This window comes from Dryobates pubescens, chromosome 7 (assembly GCF_014839835.1).
Source record: "Dryobates pubescens isolate bDryPub1 chromosome 7, bDryPub1.pri, whole genome shotgun sequence".
Lineage (NCBI taxonomy): Eukaryota > Metazoa > Chordata > Aves > Piciformes > Picidae > Dryobates > Dryobates pubescens.
The window spans coordinates 7,566,664-7,590,028 of record NC_071618.1 but is presented as its reverse complement, the minus strand read 5'-3'; the positions used below and the strand labels follow the sequence as shown (position 1 = coordinate 7,590,028).

Here is a 23,365-nt window from a genome sequence, read left to right as displayed (position 1 = left end):
GTTTTTCATGAGGTTAACCTACAACCACCCTTTTAACTTAACCACAGCAGTTTATGAAGATTTACTTTCCCCTTACATTTTGCAGAGATGCACATTTACCAGTTCTGATTTATTGTAATTAATTTTATAACCAGGTGTTGAGCCAAGACACTACACTTGGAATTCTGCTGATTGAGGGAGGAAAGTGCATGCTGTGCAAAAAACCCCAGACTGCTGCTGCTATGCACTATAAATCCCATGGTACTCTTGTCACTGATCTGCTTTCTCATCCATTTGTGGACAATACAGATGTTATATTAAAATACATTGGCTTGGGAGTTAAGTGAGTATTAGTCACAGATCCCCAACAGAGTTCAGGTATCCTCTCAGAGGGAATGACTTTTCCCTCTGATGAATGTCTATTCTGAATATTTGCCTCATCTTGCTCATTACTGTTTTACAGCTCTTTCACCTTACTGCACCTTGCACCGCTTTTCTAATAGGATTGATGGATTGCAAGTCCATTTATTCTCTACCACCACACTGGATGTAGTCAAAACTAACATGCTCTTCTTTACTAATATATCTATCTATTTATTTATTTTAAGTTTCATCTGAAACTATTTCTTTCCTTAATAGAATAGAATACATAGAATAAACCAGGTTGGAAGAGACCTTCAAGATCATCGCGTCCAACCCATCAACCAATCCAACACCGCCCAGTCAACTAACCCACAGCACCAAGCACCCTGTCAAGTCTTCTCCTAAAAACCTCCAGTGATGGCGACTCCACCACCTCCCCAGGCAGCCCATTCCAATGTGCAATCACTCTTTCTGTATAGAACTTTTTTCTAACATCCAGCCTGTATCTCCCCTGGCGCAGCCTGAGACTGTGTCCTCTTGTTCTGGTACTGCTTGCCTGGGAGAAGAGACCAACATCCGTCTGTCTACAACCTCCCTTCAGGTAGTTGTAGAGAGTAATAAGGTCACCCCTGAGTCTCCTCTTCTCCAGGCTAAGCAACCCCAGCTCCCTCAGCCTCTCCTCGTAGGGCTTATGTTCCAAACCCCTCACCAACTTTGTTGCTCTTCTCTGGACTCGTTCCAGCAGCGGTTTCATGGTACACAGCCCCCAACCCTGCTCTGCAGATAGTGCTTCCCACAGAAAAAGCAGCATGTATGACTTTGAAATCCCTTACATGCTGCAAACCAAAGCACACTATGTTTCTAGTCTAAGGAACCTTTCCACTCTCTTTTCCCTCTCTGCCTCTGAGTTGCTGCATAAGCCAAGGCAGGAATTAATTGGGAGCTCTGTATTTGAAAAACTCAGCATCAACATATGATCCAAGAATCCAAGCAAGAGGTTCAGGCACAGGCCCCTACAGCTGTGTGTACAGTGCTGGTGTGTAAGCTCCCATTACAGGCAGCAGAAGATTCTCTGTTGGAAGTACACTGACAACAAGAAGAAATAGTACCTACAACAAGTTTTGAATCATGACATTCATCCTGTGTCCTTTAGCAAGTATTGTATTTGCCAGACATTAACGTATTTACTCTCTAATGGTACCAGATGTAACAGGCACAGTCAACTCTGTTAACAATTCCAGATCTTTTTCAAACTCTTGGGAAAGCCAAGATAAAAATGAACTAGGATGGAAAGAGAAACATATGGCAAAGGATGTTTTGCACCATGCACAAGAAAGAAGAGATAAAATACTCCTGGTGCTTTCTGTCCCTATGACAGTGTAGACAGAGAGATGTGCATGATTTGAAACATGAATACTGAAGGCAGAATTTGGGACTCTTGCACAAGTCATTAACAGGATGGGCTTGCAGCTTTGTCCTCCCACATGATTTTTGTTGCTTGTGGCCATGTCCCAAATACACAGATTAGGACTAATCTTATTTGGCTGACAAGGTCTGGACCTTGCAGCCTGAAGCTGTGGGAGTTTGTAGGACCTAAGCATCTTTAGAGTTCCAGGTCTCTAGCCAGGGAATCTTCCTTCTTCCATTTAGATGTTTTCCACACTCGAGGGTACAGGCAGACTTCCCTGTCCTCTCAACACTTTTAATGACTGTGGAACTGCTAATGGGGCACCTGGCCTAAGTCTTATAACCCTGGAAGGAAGGAAGGGAGGAGAGGAAAGAGAATCACATGCTCCACACATCACATTTGGTTTAGAGGCACCAGAAGTTGGAAGAATCTGATTCTGTGCCAGCCACTGAGATAAACAACAGGACAGATTTTCCATGGCCGCTTCCAGCATGAATTTGCTAGAAATCTCAAATATTTGCTAAATCAGCATACAGGGAGATGCTTGCCTTGTAGATTTCCCAATGTCTGTAGGAAACCATCTTCTGTCTTGTGACAGGAATTTGAGATTGTGTTGTTCAGAGCCATACCCACCCCTCTCAGGCCCCTTCTGGAAGCTTTGCTACGCAGGGAAGGTATAGCAAGCCCCAGCTGCAGGAGCACTGCCTCCCATGCACTGCTGGCACTTTTCACACAGTGATGATTTAATCAGGATGAAAAAGCACAGAAAAACCATGTCTGGATTTCAGAAGAGTTCAGAGTTATTAACCTGCCTTTGTAGAGTAATATAAATGAAGAGTTTTCCTCCACATACATAAGCTACTGGTTCTCTCAGTCCCTGGACTTGCTGCCACAGATTTCTTAGTAGCTTCCAAAAGGAAAGTCCCACCAAAGGATTCCCCTTTAGCAGCTGATTCCTTGGAGGTGTTGTTCTTCCTGGTTTATTCACTCCTCATACATCTTACAAGATTAGAACGTATCTTCACTTTTGTTCCGGTGACTAGCTCAGGGAATCGTGGCAACAAATGGAAATAGTTTTATAATGACTGACTGTAACTCCATGTGTCTTCACATACGTTGTGACTCTTTAGGTGGTCTCCCATCCTACCATCTGGGTTTTAAAGCCCAAGGCTGTATACCGTTTTTTTGACCAAAACGAGCCCAAGAAGGGCATCAAAGAGCAGTTGGTGTGCACATTTCTTTTTCCTTGTAGCTCATTATTTTTCTTTCTATTTGACAGACACATTTGAGCATCTTGTCCATTTGATTCTTCCTTAAGCCAGTTCCTTTCAATACATTCCCATTTGTTAGGGCAGTCATCCTGCGTTTCATCAAGAACTCTGGGCACAAAAAGATCATCCAGCCATAACAACCTCAATCTTCAGCAGTGCCCTTTCAATCAAATCTAACTTACTATAGGCTAAAAGGGCTACACTGGGCTATGCTGGCATTTCTAGCACATTCTGCTTGAATTTTCAGCCACAGAATGACCCTGAAATCAAGAGTCTTTCTATGATTTATGAGGAGGCTGCTGTTATTTTTAGTGAGTTCTGAGGATTTGTCTTAAGGTAAATATTTCATACCAGAGGAGGAGGAGGAATTTCTGGAGATACTTACACACCATCAGAAAGCAGAGTTTGATTGCATAGTGTCCCCTGAGCCTGTGAGTCATGTTTGTTAATGTTCACAGCGTAACAAGAAGACAGGCTACGTTTTCTGGTAACGTATTTTGCTCACATCTTGCAGAAACGTGGAACGGTGGAGCCTGCCAAAAGGGTTCTTTCAAATCTAGACTCTTCCCAGTTTATCACATTTCCATTTTATTTGCCACTAATAAATCTTTCATCCCAGTGTTTTATTACCCACATTTCAGTCGCTCTCATTATTATTTCTGTTTCGGACTGCCCTTGTTTTAATCAAAGTGGGTTTATAACGTTCACTGATTACTGCCACAATGACAAAAAATATAATTGTTGTCTAATTAAAACAAAAAAGAAAAAGAAAAAAAGAGTTGAATTCCCTTTTCCCTGTGGAAATTTTATTCTCATCATGCTTCAAAAATCTTCCTAATGTATTCTGGAGACCTTTTCCAAATAACAGCTTGGAGGTTTAGTTTTCTGTAGGTTTGCTCTCAGTAGATTACTGTGATTTTGCAGACAGTTTCTGATTCAGCAAAAGACATGGCTTAGCCTAGTTGCTCAGTAAAGAAAGGCCTCAGCTATTTGATAGGCACAATTCATGTAATCTCTCCCTGAAAGCCAACATGTTGCCATTTTGTAGCCTCCTCCAGACTTTATAATGGACAGAAACATTTACAACTCACACTAGGGTAACTCCTTCCTGTAGCACCGTAGTTACTTCTGCTCTTGTTGGAAATGCATGCATGTAGAATCACACCAGACTGCGCAGGGCACATGCCTTCGTACAACAATTATTACTCCCTACAATTTAAAGCAAATGTGTATTCTAGAGGATTGTTTTTGGGTAACTTTGGTGGCAGGCACAGGGCATTAGATCAAGAGAAGTTAACACCTTGAACTAAAAGCCCTTCACTGAAAATACTGTCACCTCTCTTCCCAAAGCGCAGCTATGCCAGCAAGTCTCAGACACCTTGCAGAGTCTGTCCATAGTCTGCAATGTCTGTGCAACAGATGAGCATGTCCAGCACCTCAGGAATGTTTAGATCCTTCTGGACCTTCTCATCCCAGCTTTTGTTTGAGCTGAAAAGATACTTAAAAAACCAAAAACATCAGCAAAACTCTGCCCATATTTATTTATAGCACCTTCACACTGACAGGGCACCGGAATACAACATACATGCATTTGAAGGAGGTGATCCATGGTAGAGTTTTTGCCAAAGCCCTAATAATTTGTTGTTTTACAATTCCTGTGAATCCCATCCTACTCCCCCTATGTAAGACAGATATCTTAAGATATCTCAACCTCATTCCAATTCACTTCTACCTTTAGCTGTCGTACTGTGAAAGCATACATTTGGACTAGTGGTTTACTTGCTTTCTTTATAGATTTCTTCAGCACTCCTAAATGCCATCTGATCTTGACATTTGCTCCAAATGTAACTGCTTCCTTGCTGAAATTCACTCCAGCTTTTTTGCTAAGCTAGACATTAAGTATTTTCCATGGAATATTACATTCTTATGAAAGCTAATGTTTGTGAGTATACTTTAGTGAATGCAAAAGAAATAGCCTTTCTTTTGTTTCCTCACAAAAGCTATTTGTGATGAGATACATTTCTTCTGTAAATGCTGACACTACTAGCCAATGCAATCATATCTTCTTCTGAGCAAAGATTTCTGCAGAAATTCTCAGTGGTCCAAAAAAGTTCAGATATTCTTGTCTGACTTCTCATTGTTTGAAACCAATCAGTGCCGAAGGCTCTTGTTTGAATCAGAACACAGTGGGGATCACAAAAGTCAAACCCCTCTTGTTTCTGCTAGCAAATAAAGCAGCTCAGGAACTGTCCTTTGGCACGGGAACCAGCTGGCACACTGTGGCTTGCATATGCACAACTAAATTCTCCTATCTCCTGAATTGGGTCAGCTACATGCAGAGTATCTGCTGGAAATGGCCCCTGGCCCACACTGAACCATGAGCTGTGCTTCAAGTTGTTTCAGAGACTGATAGCTTGCTAGAACAGAGCCATGCTAGCGTTGCAGTTTGAGCTGGGTGCCCCCCTGGTGTGTTCACTTCCTGTGTCCAGAAGTCCAGCCCAAGGCCACAGGGGGATGGGCAGTCTCAGGCCTGGCCAGCTGAGACTAGCCCAGCAGAGGGAGGGGGAAGAAGGAGCCCTGAGGGTCTCGGGTGTACCCTCAGGTGGGGATGGGATGCCTCTGGGTTTGCTTTGGGATCTTTCTTGGTCACTGCGCTTTGGGTTCTCTGTAACATTCACTGCTTTCTATTTAAACTTTCATCACTTTTGCAATCCGTTTGTCTGAGTGTTTTATTCCTGCCCGTGGTGGGGAGAGAGGGGGCTGCCTCAACCCAGCACAGCTAGGAACACCACTAAACCCAAGGAAACATTACAGAGGTTGCCCATGTGACACAGCTTAAACTTGAAGCCTAGTTCAGTTCACTGTCATAGGGCAGACTATAGGGGTAGAGATTAAAAAGTGCCTGCAACACAAAACAGAATTAAAATCTGAATTACTTTATCAATGCCTCCCTTGTGCTTCAGAGATTCTTTTCAAAGCTATTTTTTGACAGTGTCTTCAAATTAAGGCAGCCTTTCTGCCCTTTCATGTCATCATTAATTGGTCCTTTTCCCTGGACAACCAACCAGATCTTTGCAGCCAGCACTGAAAATATTCTTGTGAGGTACTCAGCAAACACACAAACAAACACCCAGTGATTTTTCTGAATCTGCACTTTCTGCAGAGCACCCAGGTTTGCATCGAAGTGTCACAGGGTCACTCTTTTCCATGACATACTCAGAGAGAACAGCATGGCTGCTGCTAAGGCAACTTGCTTACCTACCCACACCTCAGGTTCTGCTTGACCCACATTTTGGTTTAAGCTGATAAAAGAAGTTGACACTGAAACCTTGTTACTGTAAGCCATCTCCTGCCTCTACCTTTGGGTCACCAGGCTTTAAGAAAGAGATTTCAGGTTATTAAGGAGACAAGTGTGCATGGCATATCTCTGTCACCTGATGCATTTCCAAAAATCAGATGCCTTTGAAGTAGACATATCGATGAACTGAAAGGGATTTTGTTACCTGAATTGCATTAGCAATTTCAATTCATGCTTAACATTTTACATAGCCCTTCACATCTTTTCGTTAGGAAAAACATTTTCATCAAAAAGGTCATAAGGCACAGGAACAGGCTTCCAGGGAAGTTGAGTCACTATCCCTTGAGGCATTTAGGACACATAGATGTAGCACTTAGGGACATGGTTTAATGGTGGATTTGGAAGCGTTAGGTTAACAGCTGAATTTGATGGTTAGGTTAACTCTTAGGTTAGCATTCGAACTTGATGATCTTAAAAGGTCTTTTCCAACCTAGATATTTCTATGATTCTAAGAAAGAGAAAGTGCCAAGAAATAACACAGTAACCCTCCTTTGTCAAAATTCCTGAAAATTTTAGTTCCTGAAACAAGCAATTTGGTTATCACAAATGTAAACACCCACCACTGTTGCAGCAGGGATGTAGAGAGTAGCATGGAAGGCTGCTGTGAATAAGGGATTCAAAAAGTCTGGGATTAGTTGGAGTCACACACACACACATCTTGGTTGCTTCCCTTGGTGCACACACGCAGTCTGCAGCACCTGTTTGCCATGTGTTTATACACTCAGCACGTGGAAGCACACACTGCAAATTCTTTTGCTTATAGGCAAGATTTTTGCTGTTTAGGGATATACCTGGAAAAGAAAGCAAATACATGTAGTTGGTTGGTTTGTTGGCTTTTCTTTTTCTTTGTAATAGAAAAACAAATCCACCTCCAGCTGCTCAATTGTCTGATCAAAATGTAAACACAAAGTGCTGTTATCTTCATACACTCATTCCTATAAAAGCAACATTAAAATCTGTAAGCCGAACGCTGAAATACCAGGAAAGGTCAGACTCAAAAACTTTTGCATGGCACAAGAAAGGTACACCTCTGTGCCATTACCATAGCTGACCCAAGACAAGGCAATACTCCTGCAGGCAGTAACAGTTTTCCTGCAATGAATTCTTTTTTTCCGAGAAAAAGGCACTTGAAAGACCCTAACTCCCCCATTTCTTCTTCCTACCTGGTAAACACCCGCCCTTGGGAGGCCGGGCTCCTTGCTGGGAGGCGGTGGCGGCGTCTCACCAGCTTTTGAAGCAGCTGCTCCACAGGTCCTCACAGCAAAGCCTACTCAGCCGCCTCCCCACACGCCCCCAAACCGACTACTCGGCCACAGTGTGGTGGTCGCGAAGGGCGAGCGCAACTCAACCCTCAAGTTAACTGCTCCGCTTCAAGCACGCCGCTAACGGGCCAGCTGGGCGTGGCGCGAAGTGAAGCGTTGCCGCCGGCCTCACCTCAGCCTTGTCCGTGCGCCCGTTGGGACCCCGCTGAAGCGGGAGTTCTTGCAGGTCACCCCGTCCCCTCTTGGCAGCCCGGGGGTTCGCCCGCGCAAAGGCCGGCAGCTGGCGGCGGGGCGGGCGAGGCGTTACAGGTGCTTGAAGGAAGCGCGGCCGGCGGGCCCGGGGCAGGGAGGAGCGCTCCGCTTCGCTCCCCTTCCCCGCCCCGCCACACAAAGGACCTTGTGGCCGTCTCTCTCGGGGAGCACGCATGGGGCGTGGGGGTGCCGGTGCAGGAGAGAGAAGAGGGGCCCTGACAAAAGGCAGCCCCTCTCTCCACACCCCCCGGCTGCGGGCGGGGCCCCGCGGCGCCACCCCCGCGCTGCCTGCCATCCTGCTGGCGCCCGGCGGAGGTGTTGCCCCACTAGCCCGGGTGAGGTGCTGAGCGCCGGCGGCAGCGGCCACCTGGTTCTCCGGGCAGGGCTCCGAGGTGAGTGCAGGCGGGCGCCTCGTGGCCCGCGGGCAGCACCGCCCCGCCCGGCCTCTGCTCGCCCCGGGGAGAGCGCCTCCATCTTGCCAAGGGGAGCGCTTCCCCGCGGGCAGAGTGTGAGGAGCCCCTGGGCAGGAGGACAGCCAGCCAGCCGGGCCGTGTTCGCGCCAGCCGGGTAAGGGGCATGGGTGTGCGGGCGCGCCCCGTGCCGCCGCAGCCGGGGGCTCGCCTGACCGGCAGCCCGTAGCGGGGCTTCACCGCTGGGTATCTCGATTCATCGGTGGGGTTCTTGTGTGTGTGAAGGTTCTCTTTCTTAATTTCTTTCTTCCGTTTTTCCCCCTCCTCAGTTTGGGTGGCGGTAGGTCCGGGCTAGGGGAGGAAGGGAAACAAAGGCAACCTGCTTGGAAACGAATGGATGAATAAACCGATGTAGTGGGCGCCACGGGATGCCCTCTCCTGACTGGTGGGGGGCGGCTGGGGCTGCCCCGCCGCAGCCTGCTCTGCGCGGTGGTGATGCGAGCGGGGATTGTGCTGTTGGGTTTCTGGTAGGTTAATTAAGCATCCCGGAACTACAGAAACAAAGCGGTCCTCTCGTGTGAAGATGCTGCTGTAGATACGGGGTCTTGTTGGCTGGTGTTGCCTGCAATGGTTAATCACACGGACTGTAAAATAGGATGTTTCTCCCGCTGGCGGTGTTTATTTACTTTTTGTATTTCACTCGGGCCGGACTCTCAAATTCGCCAGCTGCGTTGTCTGTATAGCTATGTGGGTTGTTTTTGTTTGGTTGTTGTTTTGTTGGTTTTTTCCGCCTTCTTATTTATTTATTTATTTTTTAACTTCTCGTTCTTTTTGTATCAGCAAAAGAAAGGAGACTTAAGCGTATGTAATCTACTGGCCAGAAGGGTTTGTTTAAAGATATTTTTAGGCGAAAACCTTGAAAAAAAAAGAACATAAAACTTTATTTTGATAGACTTGGCAATAGATTTGCTGTTGCAAACCCTCAATTTCATTTTTAAAGCCAGTCTGACTTAGTTCAGAGTAACTAAGAATGTGAATAATAAAGGCTAGGAAAGCAAATAAACAAAACATAAATGTGTTTTCTAAAAGATCTTCTATAGCTTGCTTCTTTATTAAAATCTTCAAATGCTTCTCAGAGTTTATTGGTCCATATGAAGCTTTTATAGTTTGGGGAGCGTAACAATCAAAATAAGCTCAATAGAGTGTCTGTGTTTATTAAATGGACTTACCCTGTACGAGTTTGGTTACCTTCCTGAAAAATAGAGTACCATTCTGAACAAAACTACACGTCATTTAAGGAGGAGAGGAGAGGGAAAAAAATCAGGGAATATGCTAGGGCACATGCCTAATAAAGGCACAGTTGTAGGGTAGAGAATTGAGCAATGTTGATGGCATTTCATGTGTTTTGGGCCCAGCTAGTGCCACACAGCCCTCTTGTCTGTCTTTATACCTCCTGTAGGGACCTCTAGGCTACACCCGTGTGGTGTTTTTAGCTGTTGAACTTTTAAATTCTTGTGTTTCAGATGGCTTCCAGAGGCAATATGCTTCACTGATTCAGGACTGGACTATACAACAATTACTATGGAAGCTGCATAGAAAGGCTTTTTGTACATGACAAGGATGTCTGTAAAATGGGTATTGAAGACAACCACCTGTGTGCACTATTGAGGCTTTGCAGGAGCTTCAGAATAGATACCAGGTTTAATCATCTTAAAATGTACATCTACTTCAAGCTATTAATACAGTGCTCCTTTCAAGATGCAGGTTGTAGTTAAGTGCTATTTCTAACAAAATTACCCTGCTGGGTAAATCTATAACAGCTTTATTAGAAAGTATTCAGCATGGTTAACATTTAGCATACTTAACAAAATTGAATCCCAAATAGAGCATAGGATCATCATAGGATGTTAGGGGTTGGAAGGGACCTTCGAAGATCATCAAATCCAACCCTCCTGCCAGAGCAGGACCATAGAATCTATCACAGGTCACACAGGAACACAATCCAGATAGGTCAGAAGAGCATTTACCCCTTCTTTCTTAAAGGTTCTCTCTTCTCTTGCACTTCTGTTCAACAAATTTTGCAGGCACAGGGTGCTGACAGTGCCCTCTGTCTCTGTAGACAGACAGTAGGGAAAGGGGGCTTGAGCCTTAGGAAACCTCAGCCATGGCTTTCTCACCCCGTGAGTGTTATGGCAAAGGGCTAAACACTGAAGCTACAAGTCTTGAGGGGTTTTTTGGGTTATTGCAAAATGCTTCTGATCTGCAGCAAACTGGGGCTGGGAGGGAGGAGGAGGAGAAGGAACTTGTAGAGTAGATGTTCTGTGAGCCCTTTGAAACTGGACACCTATTGTACGTTTGTCAGTAAGCTGGTGAGATGAAGTGACCCAAGTGATCTCTCGGAGACCTGTGTCCTCTAAGCAGAGTAAAGCATGTACTCCTGTTAGATGGTCACTGAACAGAGTCGCTTTCCTGGGAGCTTTCTCCAGAGAAAGGTCTTTGACATTCCAAGTTCTGACTTCAAGAGAAACTGCTAATACTACAGAATCACAGAATTAACCAGATTGGATAATAAGGAAATTAATAAAGAAAGCAGAACATGTCACGTATTCACTGACCCTCAAAGTAGCATGCGTTTTGCTTCTTGCAACTGAGCTAGTCTAGGATTTGAATGCTTGGCCATGGGTACCTCTGAGTTAAGCAAATGCTATTTGCATAGTGTCTTCATGCTGGTGGCATTGTCTTTTGTTTGCCATGGCTTGGCTTTGTATGTGCAGTAATAACACATTGGTGACATGAGAGTAGGGATTCATCATGAGAACAACTTGTATATGAGATTTATCAGCCCCTTAAAGGGTCAAGCACATAACCACCTCAATCTCCACAGAATGTGGTGTAGGGCTATCATTTTCTGTTGTGTTTCAGGCTTAATTTAAAAATTAAATCAAGCTTGTCATTCTCTGGGGTCTTCAGAAAATTGCCTGAAACGTGATCCCAGCGGAAACAGATACAGACTGTGAACAGTTTTAACGAAATGTAAGCTGTTGTCCCTGCTATTTTAGAGGACACCACATTCAAGCAAGTATAATGATTTGTTTTCTCATGGACAAGCAGAAATGAGTGGGAAAGAAAACTGGTGTGTGGGTGCAGTATGAGGGGGCAGGAGGAGCTCAGTTTTCATGAATGTAGGCAGTTTGGTGGGAGTTTCAAAGACTAAGGAAATGATGCCTTTGCTAATAATGATCACTTAGCAACTAGAATTCTGTTATATGGTGCTTTTCTCACATTTACATAACATTCCTCAAGCTCTGATTTTCTTTGGTTGTCACTTCATTAAACATGAAGTTTGTATGAAATGGACAACAAGCTACTTTACAAATCCAGTACCATCTCAAAGTTGAGGATCTCTGTTTTTTCCTGTGATGGATCCGAAGCAGACCTAATGTGTGTGTGGTAAGACTGAAATTTCAGAGGGACTTCAGATGCAACACAGGTTAGGATAATTGCAGCTGGTGGTGGGAGAACAAGGAACTTCTGGCTTTGTCCATGCCTCATTTCATACCTGCAAGAAAGTGTCCCCTTTCCCTTGTACCCTGCTCTGGCAGCCTGTGGGCAGATTAGGCCCAGAACAGACCATAGCTTTGGAAAAGGAGAGAGAATTTGACTGTGTACTTGAAGCTATTCCTGTGCTTGCATGCAGAGTGGTGTATGCAGTCAGTAGCAAGGTTGCTTGAGGCTTGGGAGCACTTAGCTATCCTCTGTGATGTGTGTATGTTTACCTTTTAATTCTTTTTGTTAGATGTCTTAAAATATGATGCACGGTTCTAAGTTAAATAACCAAAGATAAACTTCTCTTGTGTGGTGGAAGGAAGAAGGAAGACAGCTGAGGAACTTCACTGAAACTTTCAAGTGTTCCTCAAAGTAGTGGCTACCTATAAGATGAGAAGTTGAATAAATAAGGAAATATTTGCTCTATGAAATGTGTTTGACTTTGATTTTTTTTCCCCTTCTTTTGAAGAGACCTCAGTTTAGCTCTTGCCTAATACTCCTGCAATTTCATTGAAATTAGTATTTCCTACATAGATTTGTTGGTGATTTCTAATGCTTTGTAAAGGGCTTTTAAATAAAAAATAAGAAATGTATCTGAAAAGACTACTTATACTCAAGTTAAATGTTGATCAAAGTAAAGTTCCAGATGATCTAGTCTTGAAATCGATTTTGATTGAAAACATGTAAGGGTATCTACATGCCCTAGAGAGAGACATGAGACTGTCTGGGGTTTTGTTGCTGCTATTTTTTTCCCCCTCTATCCTTCTGACCAAAATGTGAAAGGACCTGGGAAGAAGGGGCAAGATCAGAAACACAATATCTCTGTAGGCAGAACTTGAGTAGTTTAATAGGCTTTACTAGAATCCTAAAATGCTTTATTGTTTTCATTACATGACTCATTCTTTGTGGCACTCTATTGGTAATGCATACAAAAGTAGGACTTTACATCATACAAACTCAAGTTCATTCACAATTGCCTTGGGCTCTCTCATGTCAGTGTGAAGGGCCAACGAGCCTCAGGAGAAGCACATCTCTTTTACTGCAGTGAATGCGGAAGGCACATGAATCAAGTAGGTCCTTAATATAGTCCTCTCAGTTTAACGTCTTAAATTAGGTGGAAGGAACCTGGGCTACAATGTATGTATGTCTTATGTATTTTGCACTTTCTCCCCACTGCACAATACACTGAGAATGACCAGTATTGCAACGGACAAAATTGTAAACAGTGCTGGAGCAGTTACATATTTGTGTTTTATGCATGCAGATACATGCACTTGAAATAAGATTCTCATCAGAACCACATTGATGGGTTTAAATACTATTCAGTGTATTTTAACCCATCCTAAAATAAAGGAACATTGATTAGTACTGCACAGACATTGAGGTGTGATGTACACAGATGAGCTCTTACTTCCTCATCTGGATTCCACTCTGTCTGTTGATATGGGTATATTGGGCTTGCTGAATTACGAGGCTTAAACCTGCCATGTTCAGGCAGGCTGGGTAATATTAAACTTCTCTAAGAATATTGGAAGAAGTGTTGTTAAGTAAAATCTTAGTATGTGCTAAATGACCAGTTTTCCCCACATAAACACATGGGGGGTTTCCCCAGCAACTCAAATGGAACAATGATGAAAGCATAGTAAAACACTGCTGTGATTAAATGCCAAGTGAGGTAATTCACAGAACAATATGAAAATATTGGATAAATGGCCTTAGAAGTGAGATATATTTAAATGTTTGTGTTACACCTGACTAGAAACAATGGCCTACCTAAATAACCAGGGAAATACCTGAGGAAATTGTACCATGTGGCAGCCGCAGAGATCAAATAACAGTGTATTGAATCAGAGCAACAGGGACCCTAGGCCTCAGGTTTAACTGTTGTGGTGAAGTAGTTGTTAGAGTAGCAATCTAAGTTTCTGAGATAACTGAATGCCTTGTGTAATCTGGTTACTTTTGAAGATAATAATTAACCAGTCCCTTTGTAGTGCAATACTTGAATTAAAAGGAGAATTTTGGATGGGAAACTGAAGTAAATTCTGTGAAGTGTGTGTAGAGTAAAATAAGAGGACTCTTGCTTTCAAAACCTGCTCTTTTGTCTGAATTTCATAAGCAATGTTGCAGAAGGGGTTTGCACCTTAAATAGTATGGATTGCTATGTAAAAATATTACATATTACTTCTTGCATATTAATGCATTATTGGACCCATATGTAGTTACCGTTTCAAAGATAAGATCTTACCCATTTAGCACACTGCCAGGCCTTGCTGACTAAGCATGCAGGTACCTAATTGATATCAGAATAGCTGGCAAGTATTTGTAATAAGTGGTGGGGATGATAACCCCTACCCAGTGTTTGGCAATGACTGATGTCACAGGGGGAGAACAGAGCTTTTGCATGGGGTCTGTGGATTCACAGTTGGAGACTCCCTCCTTCCCAACCTGCAGCACATGCCGAAGCTGTAACATACCTGTGCCTGCTGTCACACAGCAGTAAGGAACTGGCACGTTCCTCAGAGGCACTCTGCCATTAGAATCGTACTTTGATAAAACTTCACTGAGCTGACAAGCAGGTCTTTATCTGGGTTTGTATAAATTGTACCTTAACTGGTGTCAGAGAGCAGCAAGAGCAGGGCAGCTGCATGAGAGGGGCCAAGGCAGGAGATGAGGGTGGCCCCAGCACAGACTTGCCAGCCAGGGCACTGCTCAAGGGGTTTGAACACCAGAACCAGGCACTGGGCAATAGGGCATTACCAGTGAGCAACGAACTTGGCTCCTTCAGGGAGTCCAGAGCTAGAATTCAGACCATGGCTGTGATGTAGGCCTGCCTAGGGGACAGGGCTGTAGACAGGCATGCCAGTGGCATGGCTTAAGTAGGGACTGAATGCCTCGGGCTGAACTTGTGCTCTTGGGCCCTGTCTAAGGCTGGTGAGAACCTGTGAAGTCTGCCAGTGACTTCGGGCCCTGACAAATGGATTCAAGCACAGCCCATGCTTTTCCCTGGATATTTCACCACCTTTGATGTGTGCAGTCTGGTTTAAAACAAACCAGAAAAAACCAAAACCACAAACAGTAATGGCTTGACCATGCACAACTGAGATTCATGAGCAGTTGTTTAGACCTGTAAACATCAAATGGAGGCTTCATTCTTGTTTTGATATTTGTTTGTTTGCTTGTTTTCCTGGTAGATCAGTGTAGGTTTTGTGCTGATTGAGGGCATTAGTTTATATTTGAATGTTTTGAAATAATAAACCAAATCACATGTTTGCAGTATCATTGCAGTGATCCAAGGGAAGGCTGGGAGGGACTGTTTAGAAGGGCTTGTAGTGACAGGACAATGGTTTCAAACTGGAGCGGGGCAGATTTAGGTTGGACATAAGGAAGAAAGTTCTTTACAATGAGAGTGGTAAAATACTGGAACAGGATGCCCCAGGATGTGGTTGAGGCCCCATCCCTAGAGACATTCAAGATCAAACTCCATGTGGCCCTGGGCAGTCTGGTCAAGCTGGAGGTGTCTGTGCATACTGCAGGACAAGATAACCTTTGAGGGTCCCTTCCAACCCAATGAAATCTGTGAATACATCTGTCAGGGATGCAGTGACTTCTTGGAACATTTTTACATTTCCTCTTAAGATCAAAGAAGAAGTCAGGTCTGGGGGCTGGGGGGTGGTGTTGTGTGTGCTTCCTCTCCTCTTTTATCTTTTCCTTTTTATAGGCAGTTTTGGTCAAGTCAATTTTGTCAATGTCTCTGTGAGTTCTTCATGAAAAACACAGATATTGATTATGTCTCAACCCTCCCATTTTTTTGTTCTCAAGTTCTTTGCCCTCTGAGTCCTTGAACTGTTGGCTTGAAAACACATTACTGCTTTTAAAATCAAAATAAAGATGAGGAGTTGGTCAGAAAGCTAATTAATTACAGTAGGATTCAGGTCATAAATATGTGTCTCTAACTTCGTATTTGGGTATGATTACTTATCTTTGGGAGTTTCCATTCTTTAAGGAAAGAACGAAAAAAATATACTCCTAGAGAAATTTGCTGACTACAGAAGTATGGATCCAGCTGCTGTTGCAGTTCACCTTGCACAGGAGCTGGGGAATAACTCATGGAGTTTTCTGGGATTTCTGTCTCCTTCAGAGGAGACTTCCCCATCTCTGCCCCAATTCTTGGGATGAAAACAAGGAGAAGTTCTGTACAGGAAAACTTTAAGCTTTGCTAAGTGGCTTTAAGAATGAAAATCTAGTTTTTACTGTCTGATATGTAAGGGTAATTGAAAGAACCCTGTCCTGTTCCCACAGAACTAAAAAAAAAACCAAAACACCCACCAGCCCAAACACCCCCTCCCCCCCAAACTCCCACAAAACCCCACATTTAAGCACTACAGAATGCTGCTTTGCTTTAAAGCCCTGTGCATGTGCTGCTTAGAATGATAGAATGGTATGGGTTGGAAGGGACCTCCAAAAGTCATATAGTCCAACCCCATCTGCAGTCAGCAGGGCCATCCTCAGGTTGTCCAGAGCCCTGCCAAGCCTCATCTTCAATATCTCCAGGGATGGGGCCTCAACCACCTCTTTGGGCAACCTGTTACAGTGTACCACTACCCTCATGCTAAAGAACTTGTTCCCAACATCCAGTCTAAATCTAATCTTCTCTGGTTTGAAGTCGTTGCTCCTCATCACCACAGGCCTTTGTAAACTCTCTCTCTCCATCTTTCTTGTAGCCCCACTTCACATACTGGAAGGTCATTACTAAGTCTTCCCTGAGCCTTCTCTTCCCCAGGCTGAACAACCCTAGCTCCTTCAGCCTGTCTTTGTAGCAGAGGTGCTCCAACCCCCTGATCATGTTTGTGGCCCTCCTCTGGACCCACTCCATTAAGTACCTGCATGAGCACCCTTGTGCTACCTGCATGAGCACACTTGTGCATGTCATTGTGTGTGGCCTGTCAGACAGTTGCAGAGGAAGATGCAGCTTTAAAGCACCTGTATTACAACCATTATTTAGTACAGCTGTAACTGTTTCCTGCTGCCTGTGTGACAAGAAGGGTGTGTGCACTGAATCCTTGGGGTTCAGCAGTTGTAGAAAGAGTTGAGCGATTTGCTTTAAACTGTGTTACCCGTTCTCTGATAAATGTTGCAAGGGAAGGCAGAACTGAGGAAATTAACAGAATACTGGCTAAAATAAAGGAAAAACTACTGTCTTTAAAGTGGGAAGAATATTCATCTTGCATTTGAAGAATGTTGAAATAATGTAGCAAGTGATGGAGAGAGTGGTTTCATATAACATCCTTGTGAGCAAGCTCAGGAAGTGTGGGATAGAAGAACAGACAGTGAGATGGATTAGGAACTGGTTACAAAATAGTCCAGAGAGTGTTGGTCAATGGTGCCAAGCCCAGCTGGAGAGCTGTAACTAGTGGAGTCCCTCAGGGATCAGTGCTGGGTCCCGACCTGTTTAACATCTTCATCAATGACATTGATGAGGGGACAGAGAGTCTGCTTATCAAGTTTGCTGATGATACGAAACTGGGAGGCTTGGCTGATACACCTGAAGGCTGTGTAGCCGTTCAGCGAGACCTGGACAGACTGAGAGCTGGGCAAAGAGGAACCTAATGAGGCTCAACAAGGATAAGTGCAGAGTCCTGCATCTGGGAAGGAACAGTAAACTGCACCAGTACAGGTTAGGAGGTGATCTGCTGGAGAGCAGCCCTGTGGAGGACCTGTGAGTCCTGGTGGATAACAAGTTATCTGTGGGTCAGCAATGTGCCCTTGTGGCCAAGAGTGCCAATGGCATCGTGGGGTGCATTAAGAGGAGTGTGTCCAGCAGGTCAGGGAAGTTCTTCACCCTCTCTACTCTGCCCTACTGAGGCCTCACCTGGAGTATTGCATCCAATTCAGGAGGGACAGGGATCCAATGGAGGACTACAAGGATGATTAAGGGACTGGAGCATGTGGCCTGTGAGGAGAAGCTGAGAGCCCTGGGGCTTTTTAGTCTGGAGAAAAAAAGACTGAGAGGGGATTTTAAAATGTTTATAAATATCTGAGAGCTGAGTGTCAAGAGGGAGGGGACAGCCTCTTCTCAGTTGTACACTGTGATATGACAAGGGTCAGTGGATATAAACTACAGCACAGGAGGTTCCATCTCAACATGAGGAGGAGCTTCTTTACTGTAAGGGTCACAGAGCACTGGAACAGGCTGCCTGTAGGGGTTGTGGAGTCTCCTTTTCTGGAGGTTTTCAAGGCCCAACTAGATGCATTCATGTGAGAGCTGTGCTAGATTCTATGGTCCTGCTCTGGCAGGGGGGGTTGGACTTGATGATCTTCGGAGGTCCCTTTTGACCCCTGACATCCTGTGATCCTGTGTGAAATATAACATAGAGAATCTCTATGCTTTTACTCAAGCTCAGCAGCAGCTATAAACCGAGATACCCTAAAAACACTTAGGTGCTTGTGGAGCAAATGGGGATTGTGCATCTGTTTCTTATCCAAAAAGCATTCACTTTACCCGAGAGATGCACATCTCCACTTCTTGGGCTTCATATTTTACAAATAGAATTGGAAAAGCTTGTTTGGCTCTCTTATGCTTGAAAGTTTGGGCCAATTTTTTTGTTGCCCTCTGGAGGAGAGCAGGAGCAAACGCATCTCTGGACATGTGATTTCCTGAAGAAATGAGACCTTGCTAGCACTGTGCAGAATCCCCAAAGACCTTTGCAAGTAGCTGATTTTCTTTTCTCTTACTTCTTGCAGCAAATGATTTTCTGTTCGTTTTTAAATTTCAGTAATCGACTTGGAGCATTTTCATGTCTGACTACTGGTATTGGAGGTTGATCCTGTGCAAAGAAACTGGAAGCTGCAACTGTTTTGCAACGACCAACCAGTGTAATGAAGAGACAGAAGAAGATAGAAACCATCGGGTTGTGGTGTCAGATATCATGCAGCTTGTGCGAGATGAACAGGAGGTGCCAGAAAGCACAGCAGGTGAGAAAAATAGAGTGTGTTTTGAAAATTGTCCAGCTGGCTGCTGAACTGTGTTAAGAACAGGACTGGTGACTTCAGGAATGTTAGCAGTGGTTCTCATTACCAGCAATGACGGTAAGGTGGGGAGCCCAAATAAAGGAACAGCTGAGTATTTTCTTAGAGGAGGGTGATGTCACCACAAATACAAATGTTTAGTAGCAGCCAGTAAAGAATAGGACCTTTACTCAGGAGGACTAATGCTTGTTTTAAGAAATTAAGATAGTCTTGTAAATTAATTGATTAGCAAGAAATAGTCATCCTAGAGAAACCTGACCTATCTTCTTGCAGTTTAAAAATAATTCTCTGGAGAGACTGCCAGGAAGCAAGCACAAAATAGAATACACAGAATAAACCAGGTTGGAAGAGACCTTCAAGATCATCGCGTCCAACCCATCAACCAATCCAACACCACCCAAACAACTAACCCACAGCACCAAGCACCCCATCAAGTCTTCTCCTGAAAACCTCCAGTGATGGCGACTCCACCACCTCCCCAGGCAGCCCATTCCAATGTGCAATCACTCTTTCTGTATAGAACTTTTTCCTAACATCCAGCCTGAACCTCCCCTGGCGCAGTCTGAGACTGTGTCCTCTTGTTCTGGTATTGGCCGCCTGGGAGAAGAGACCAACATCCGTCTGTCTACAACCTCCCTTCAGGTAGCTGTAGAGAGTAATAAGGTCACCCCTGAGTCTCCTCTTCTCCAGGCTAAGCAACCCCAGTTCTCTCAGCCTCTCCTCGTAGGGCTTATGTTCCAAACCCCTCACCGACTTTGTTGCTCTTCTCTGGACACGCTCCAGCAAGTCAACCTCCTTCCTAAACTGAGGGGCCCAGAACTGGACACAGTACTCGAGGTACCTCTGCACTTAGCCACGTTGCTTATGTTGCTGTGGCCCATAAGCAGAAAACTAGTGAGTGCTAGTTTATAGTTACAAGGACTTCAGAATACATTTCTTTTCCTGTACCATCCGATCTTACATTTACCCATGCTGGAGGTTGTTGCGCTCATTTATGAACTGTGTGACCTCCGCCTTGGTGCTACTGCAGGCTGCACCAGGGGAGGTTCAGGCTAGATGTTAGGAAAAAGTTCTATACAGAGAGAGTGATTGCCCATTGGAATGGGCTGCCTGGGGAGGTGGTGGAGTCGCCATCATTGGAGGTGTTCAGGAGAAGACTTGATGGGGTGCTTGGTGCCATGGGTTAGTTGTTTGGGTGGTGTTGGATTGGTTGAGGGGTTGGACGCGATGATCTTGAAGGTCTCTTCCAACCTGGTTTATTCTATGTATATTCTATGTGTATTCTGTGGACTACAATTCGATAATTTGATGAGTAGTTGGTCTTCTATTAACACATCTTCATTTCATTTTTTGCTAAATACTTTTTTTAAAAGGCTCCCAGGTAATTAGAAAAATATCTACACATAGCCATGCAAACCTTTCTGTGCTGGAAAGACAATCCAAAACCGGAAAGATGAAATGAATTAAAATGAAGGTTTCCATTTAATACACACCATTACAAGGCAGGATATGACTCCTTTGTCACGAAAGCAAAAAGGCACATTCTTTCAGCCTGGATGAGCTGATGATGTCAGTGCTACTACAGAATGATTCATATGCTGCTCTGCCTTAACAGGAAGTAGTTGTTAGAGTAATTATTTTGTTTGTCTATTAGTGAGGCCTCAGTCAGAAACAAGATTAATTCTGAGGGCAACAAGGAAAGATGCAAAAAACCATGCAGAAACTCAAGAGAAGGATATCGGGATTAGTCAAGAGTTACAAAATAAGACTTCTGTGGAAATAAGGAGGCTGTATCCGGATTACAAGAGAACCTACAAGGCAGAGCATACACATTCTGACTTCCTAGTGGAGATCTTTGTTAAGTTATGGAAAAAGGTGGGCATCTGCTTCTTTTAATTTTCTTGGTGTCCATGTCTAATAGAACAAGAAATGTGATTTCTGCACAGAAGATTTAGACCTAATTGTATGTAGACTCGTAAAGGAGCTTTCCCAGAGCTAAGCATGAGAAACTTATTTGCAGATAATTTTCTGGTGAAGTTATTAAACATTAATTTGAACAAAAGCTCTTTCTTTGTCATAACTAGCACTGCTGCTAGTGTTGGGGATCGAATGAATTGTTGTTTCAGCCATTTTATCGGGTTTTGATTTTTAACAAATGATTACTCTTAACTGATACAATCTGCCTGTTAATGTTTGCTGACTTTATCAAGGGTCTGCTGCAAAGAATCTGCTCTGGAAAGAGCTACAGTGGTGTAACATGGTGAATATTTTAAATGGGCAATTTATATGTTTGATATGTGTTGGGGTGAGCGGCTGCTTTGTTCGAGTTCTAATACTTGTTGAAAAACATTATTTTGGGAAAAGAAGCGAGTAATTTTGTGATTGGTAAAGAAAGCCGTAGTGTCTTGTCTGTGAAGCTAAGGTTTGGAGTCTTTCAGTGAGAAAAGGCAGAAAGAGAAATGCTGCTGTGGAAAATTAAACTCAGACAATGTTGTAGTCTTTTCCCTCCCGTATTTTCAGCTTCTGCAAGAAAACATGAGGGGTCTCGGCCTCCCATGGAGATTGGTAATGCTGTAGGATGGAGGGCATCTTGCTGCTCTTCTTAGTTAAACCATATGTTACCGTTGCTGAAGTTTTTAATGTCTCTGTTCCCTCCCCAGAAACTCATCTGCTATGCTATTGGTACCATATTACTAGCAATATTTTTTCCTGCAGTGTTTTTCTAGGAGTTATAATTAAGATCAGGTCTTCATTGTTTCTGTGCGTTTACACACAGAGAGCTCATGTTGCATCTTGGAAGGCTTAAGAGCCTAGCATGAAAGCAATAGATAAACAAGTATAAAAAATTCAGCCTGAGGCAGAACACAGCCGAGATCACAGTATCACAGTATCACAGTGTAACTAAGGTTGGAAGAGACCCCAAGGATCATCAAGTCCAACCTGTCCCAACAGACCTCACGACTAGACCATGGCACCAAGTGCCACGTCCAATCTCCCCTTGAACACCTCCAGGGACGGTGACTCCACCACCTCCCTGGGCAGCACATTCCAATGACGAACGACTCGCTCAGTGAAGAACTTTCTCCTCACTTCGAGTCTAAACCTCCCCTGGCACAGCTTGAGACTGTGTCCCCCTGTTCTGGTGCTGGTTGCCTGGGAGAAGAGACCAACCCTTTCCTGGCTACAACCGCCTTTCAGGTAGTTGTAGAGGGCAATGAGGTCACCCCTGAGCCTTCTCTTCTCCAGGCTAAACAATCCCAGCTTCCTCAGCCTCTCCTCATAGGGCTTGTGCTCAAGGCCTCTCCCCAGCCTTGTTGCCCTTCTCTGGACACGTTCAAGTGTCTCAATGTCCTTCTTAAACTGAAGGGCCCAGAACTGGACACAGTACTCAAGGTGTGGCCTAACCAGTGCTGAGTACAGGGGCACAATTACTTCCCTGCTCCTGCTGGCCACACTGTTCCTGATGCATGCCAGGATGCCATTGGCCTTCTTGGCCACCTGGGCACTCTGCTAGCTCATGTTTAGCCAGCTGTCAGTCAGTACTCCCAGGTCCCTTTCTGTTTGGCAGCTCTCCAGCCACTCTGACCCCAGCCTGTAGCTCTGCATGGGGTTGTTGTGACCAAAGTGCAGCACCCAGCACTTGGACTTGTTGAATGTCATCATGTTGGACTCTGCCCATCTGTCCACCCTGTCAAGGTCCCTCTGAAGAGCCCTTCTGACGTCTAACAGATCAACACCTGCTCCCAACTTGGTGTCATCTGCAAATTTACTGATGACTGACTCAATCCCCTCATCCAGATCATCAGTGAAGATATTGAACAGGATGGGGCCCAGCACTGATCCCTGGGGGACACCACTAGTGACTGGCTGCCAGCTGGATGTGGCACCATTCACCACCACTCTCTGGGCTCAGGCTCCAGCCAGTTCCTAACCCAGCACAGAGTGCTGCTGTCCAAGCCATGAGCTGACAGCTTAGCCAGGAGTTTGCTGTGGGGAATGGTGTCAAGGGCCTTGCTGAAGTCCAGATAGAATACATCCTCAGCCTTCCTCACATCCACCAGTTGGGTCACCTGGTCATAGAGGGAGATCAGGTTGGTCAGGCAGGATCTGCCCTTCCTAAATCCATGTTGGCTGGACCTGATCCCTTGGCCATCCTTCAGGTGCACAGTGATTGCCCCCAAGATGATCCACTCCATCATTTTCCCTGTCACTGAGGTCAGGTTGACAGGCCTGTAGCTTCCAGGTTCCTCCATCTGGCCCTTCCTGTGAATGGCCTGTTAAGTTCTACCTGCTTATGAGCTTGAACTTCAGGAGTGCTGTGCTTGGAGGCCCATTTACATAGTGAGTTTTAGAATATTTTTTTTGTAGTGGGACTTTCTGGAGATGGTCCCCTCTAAAGAGGATTTTTATTTTTACTTTTGTTTTTACTTCCCCCCCTGTGTTCAGTGGAGACCTGTTTGGAATATATGTTTTCACACAGGGCTATTTTT

At 44.5% G+C, this 23,365-nt stretch overlaps 1 protein-coding gene across 5 annotated transcripts in view; it reads left to right on the top strand.

Annotated features, from left to right (window-relative positions):
* Window positions 1-8,198: 8,198 nt before the first annotated feature.
* Window positions 8,199-23,365, top strand: part of MCF2L (MCF.2 cell line derived transforming sequence like) — a 196,749-nt gene continuing 181,582 nt past the window's right edge. For 4 of the 5 annotated variants that reach the window (XR_008462328.1, XR_008462329.1, XM_054162843.1 and 1 more), the window contains exon 1: window positions 18,623-18,821. Coding sequence is in view for 3 of the 5 variants with exons in the window: in XM_054162843.1 (XP_054018818.1) it covers window positions 18,644-18,821 (178 nt within the window). In the remaining 2 variants the exon portion in view is untranslated. Of the gene's footprint in view, window positions 8,286-18,622; window positions 18,822-23,365 lie in introns of those variants that run through there. The other variant, XM_054162839.1, reaches the window with a different exon arrangement.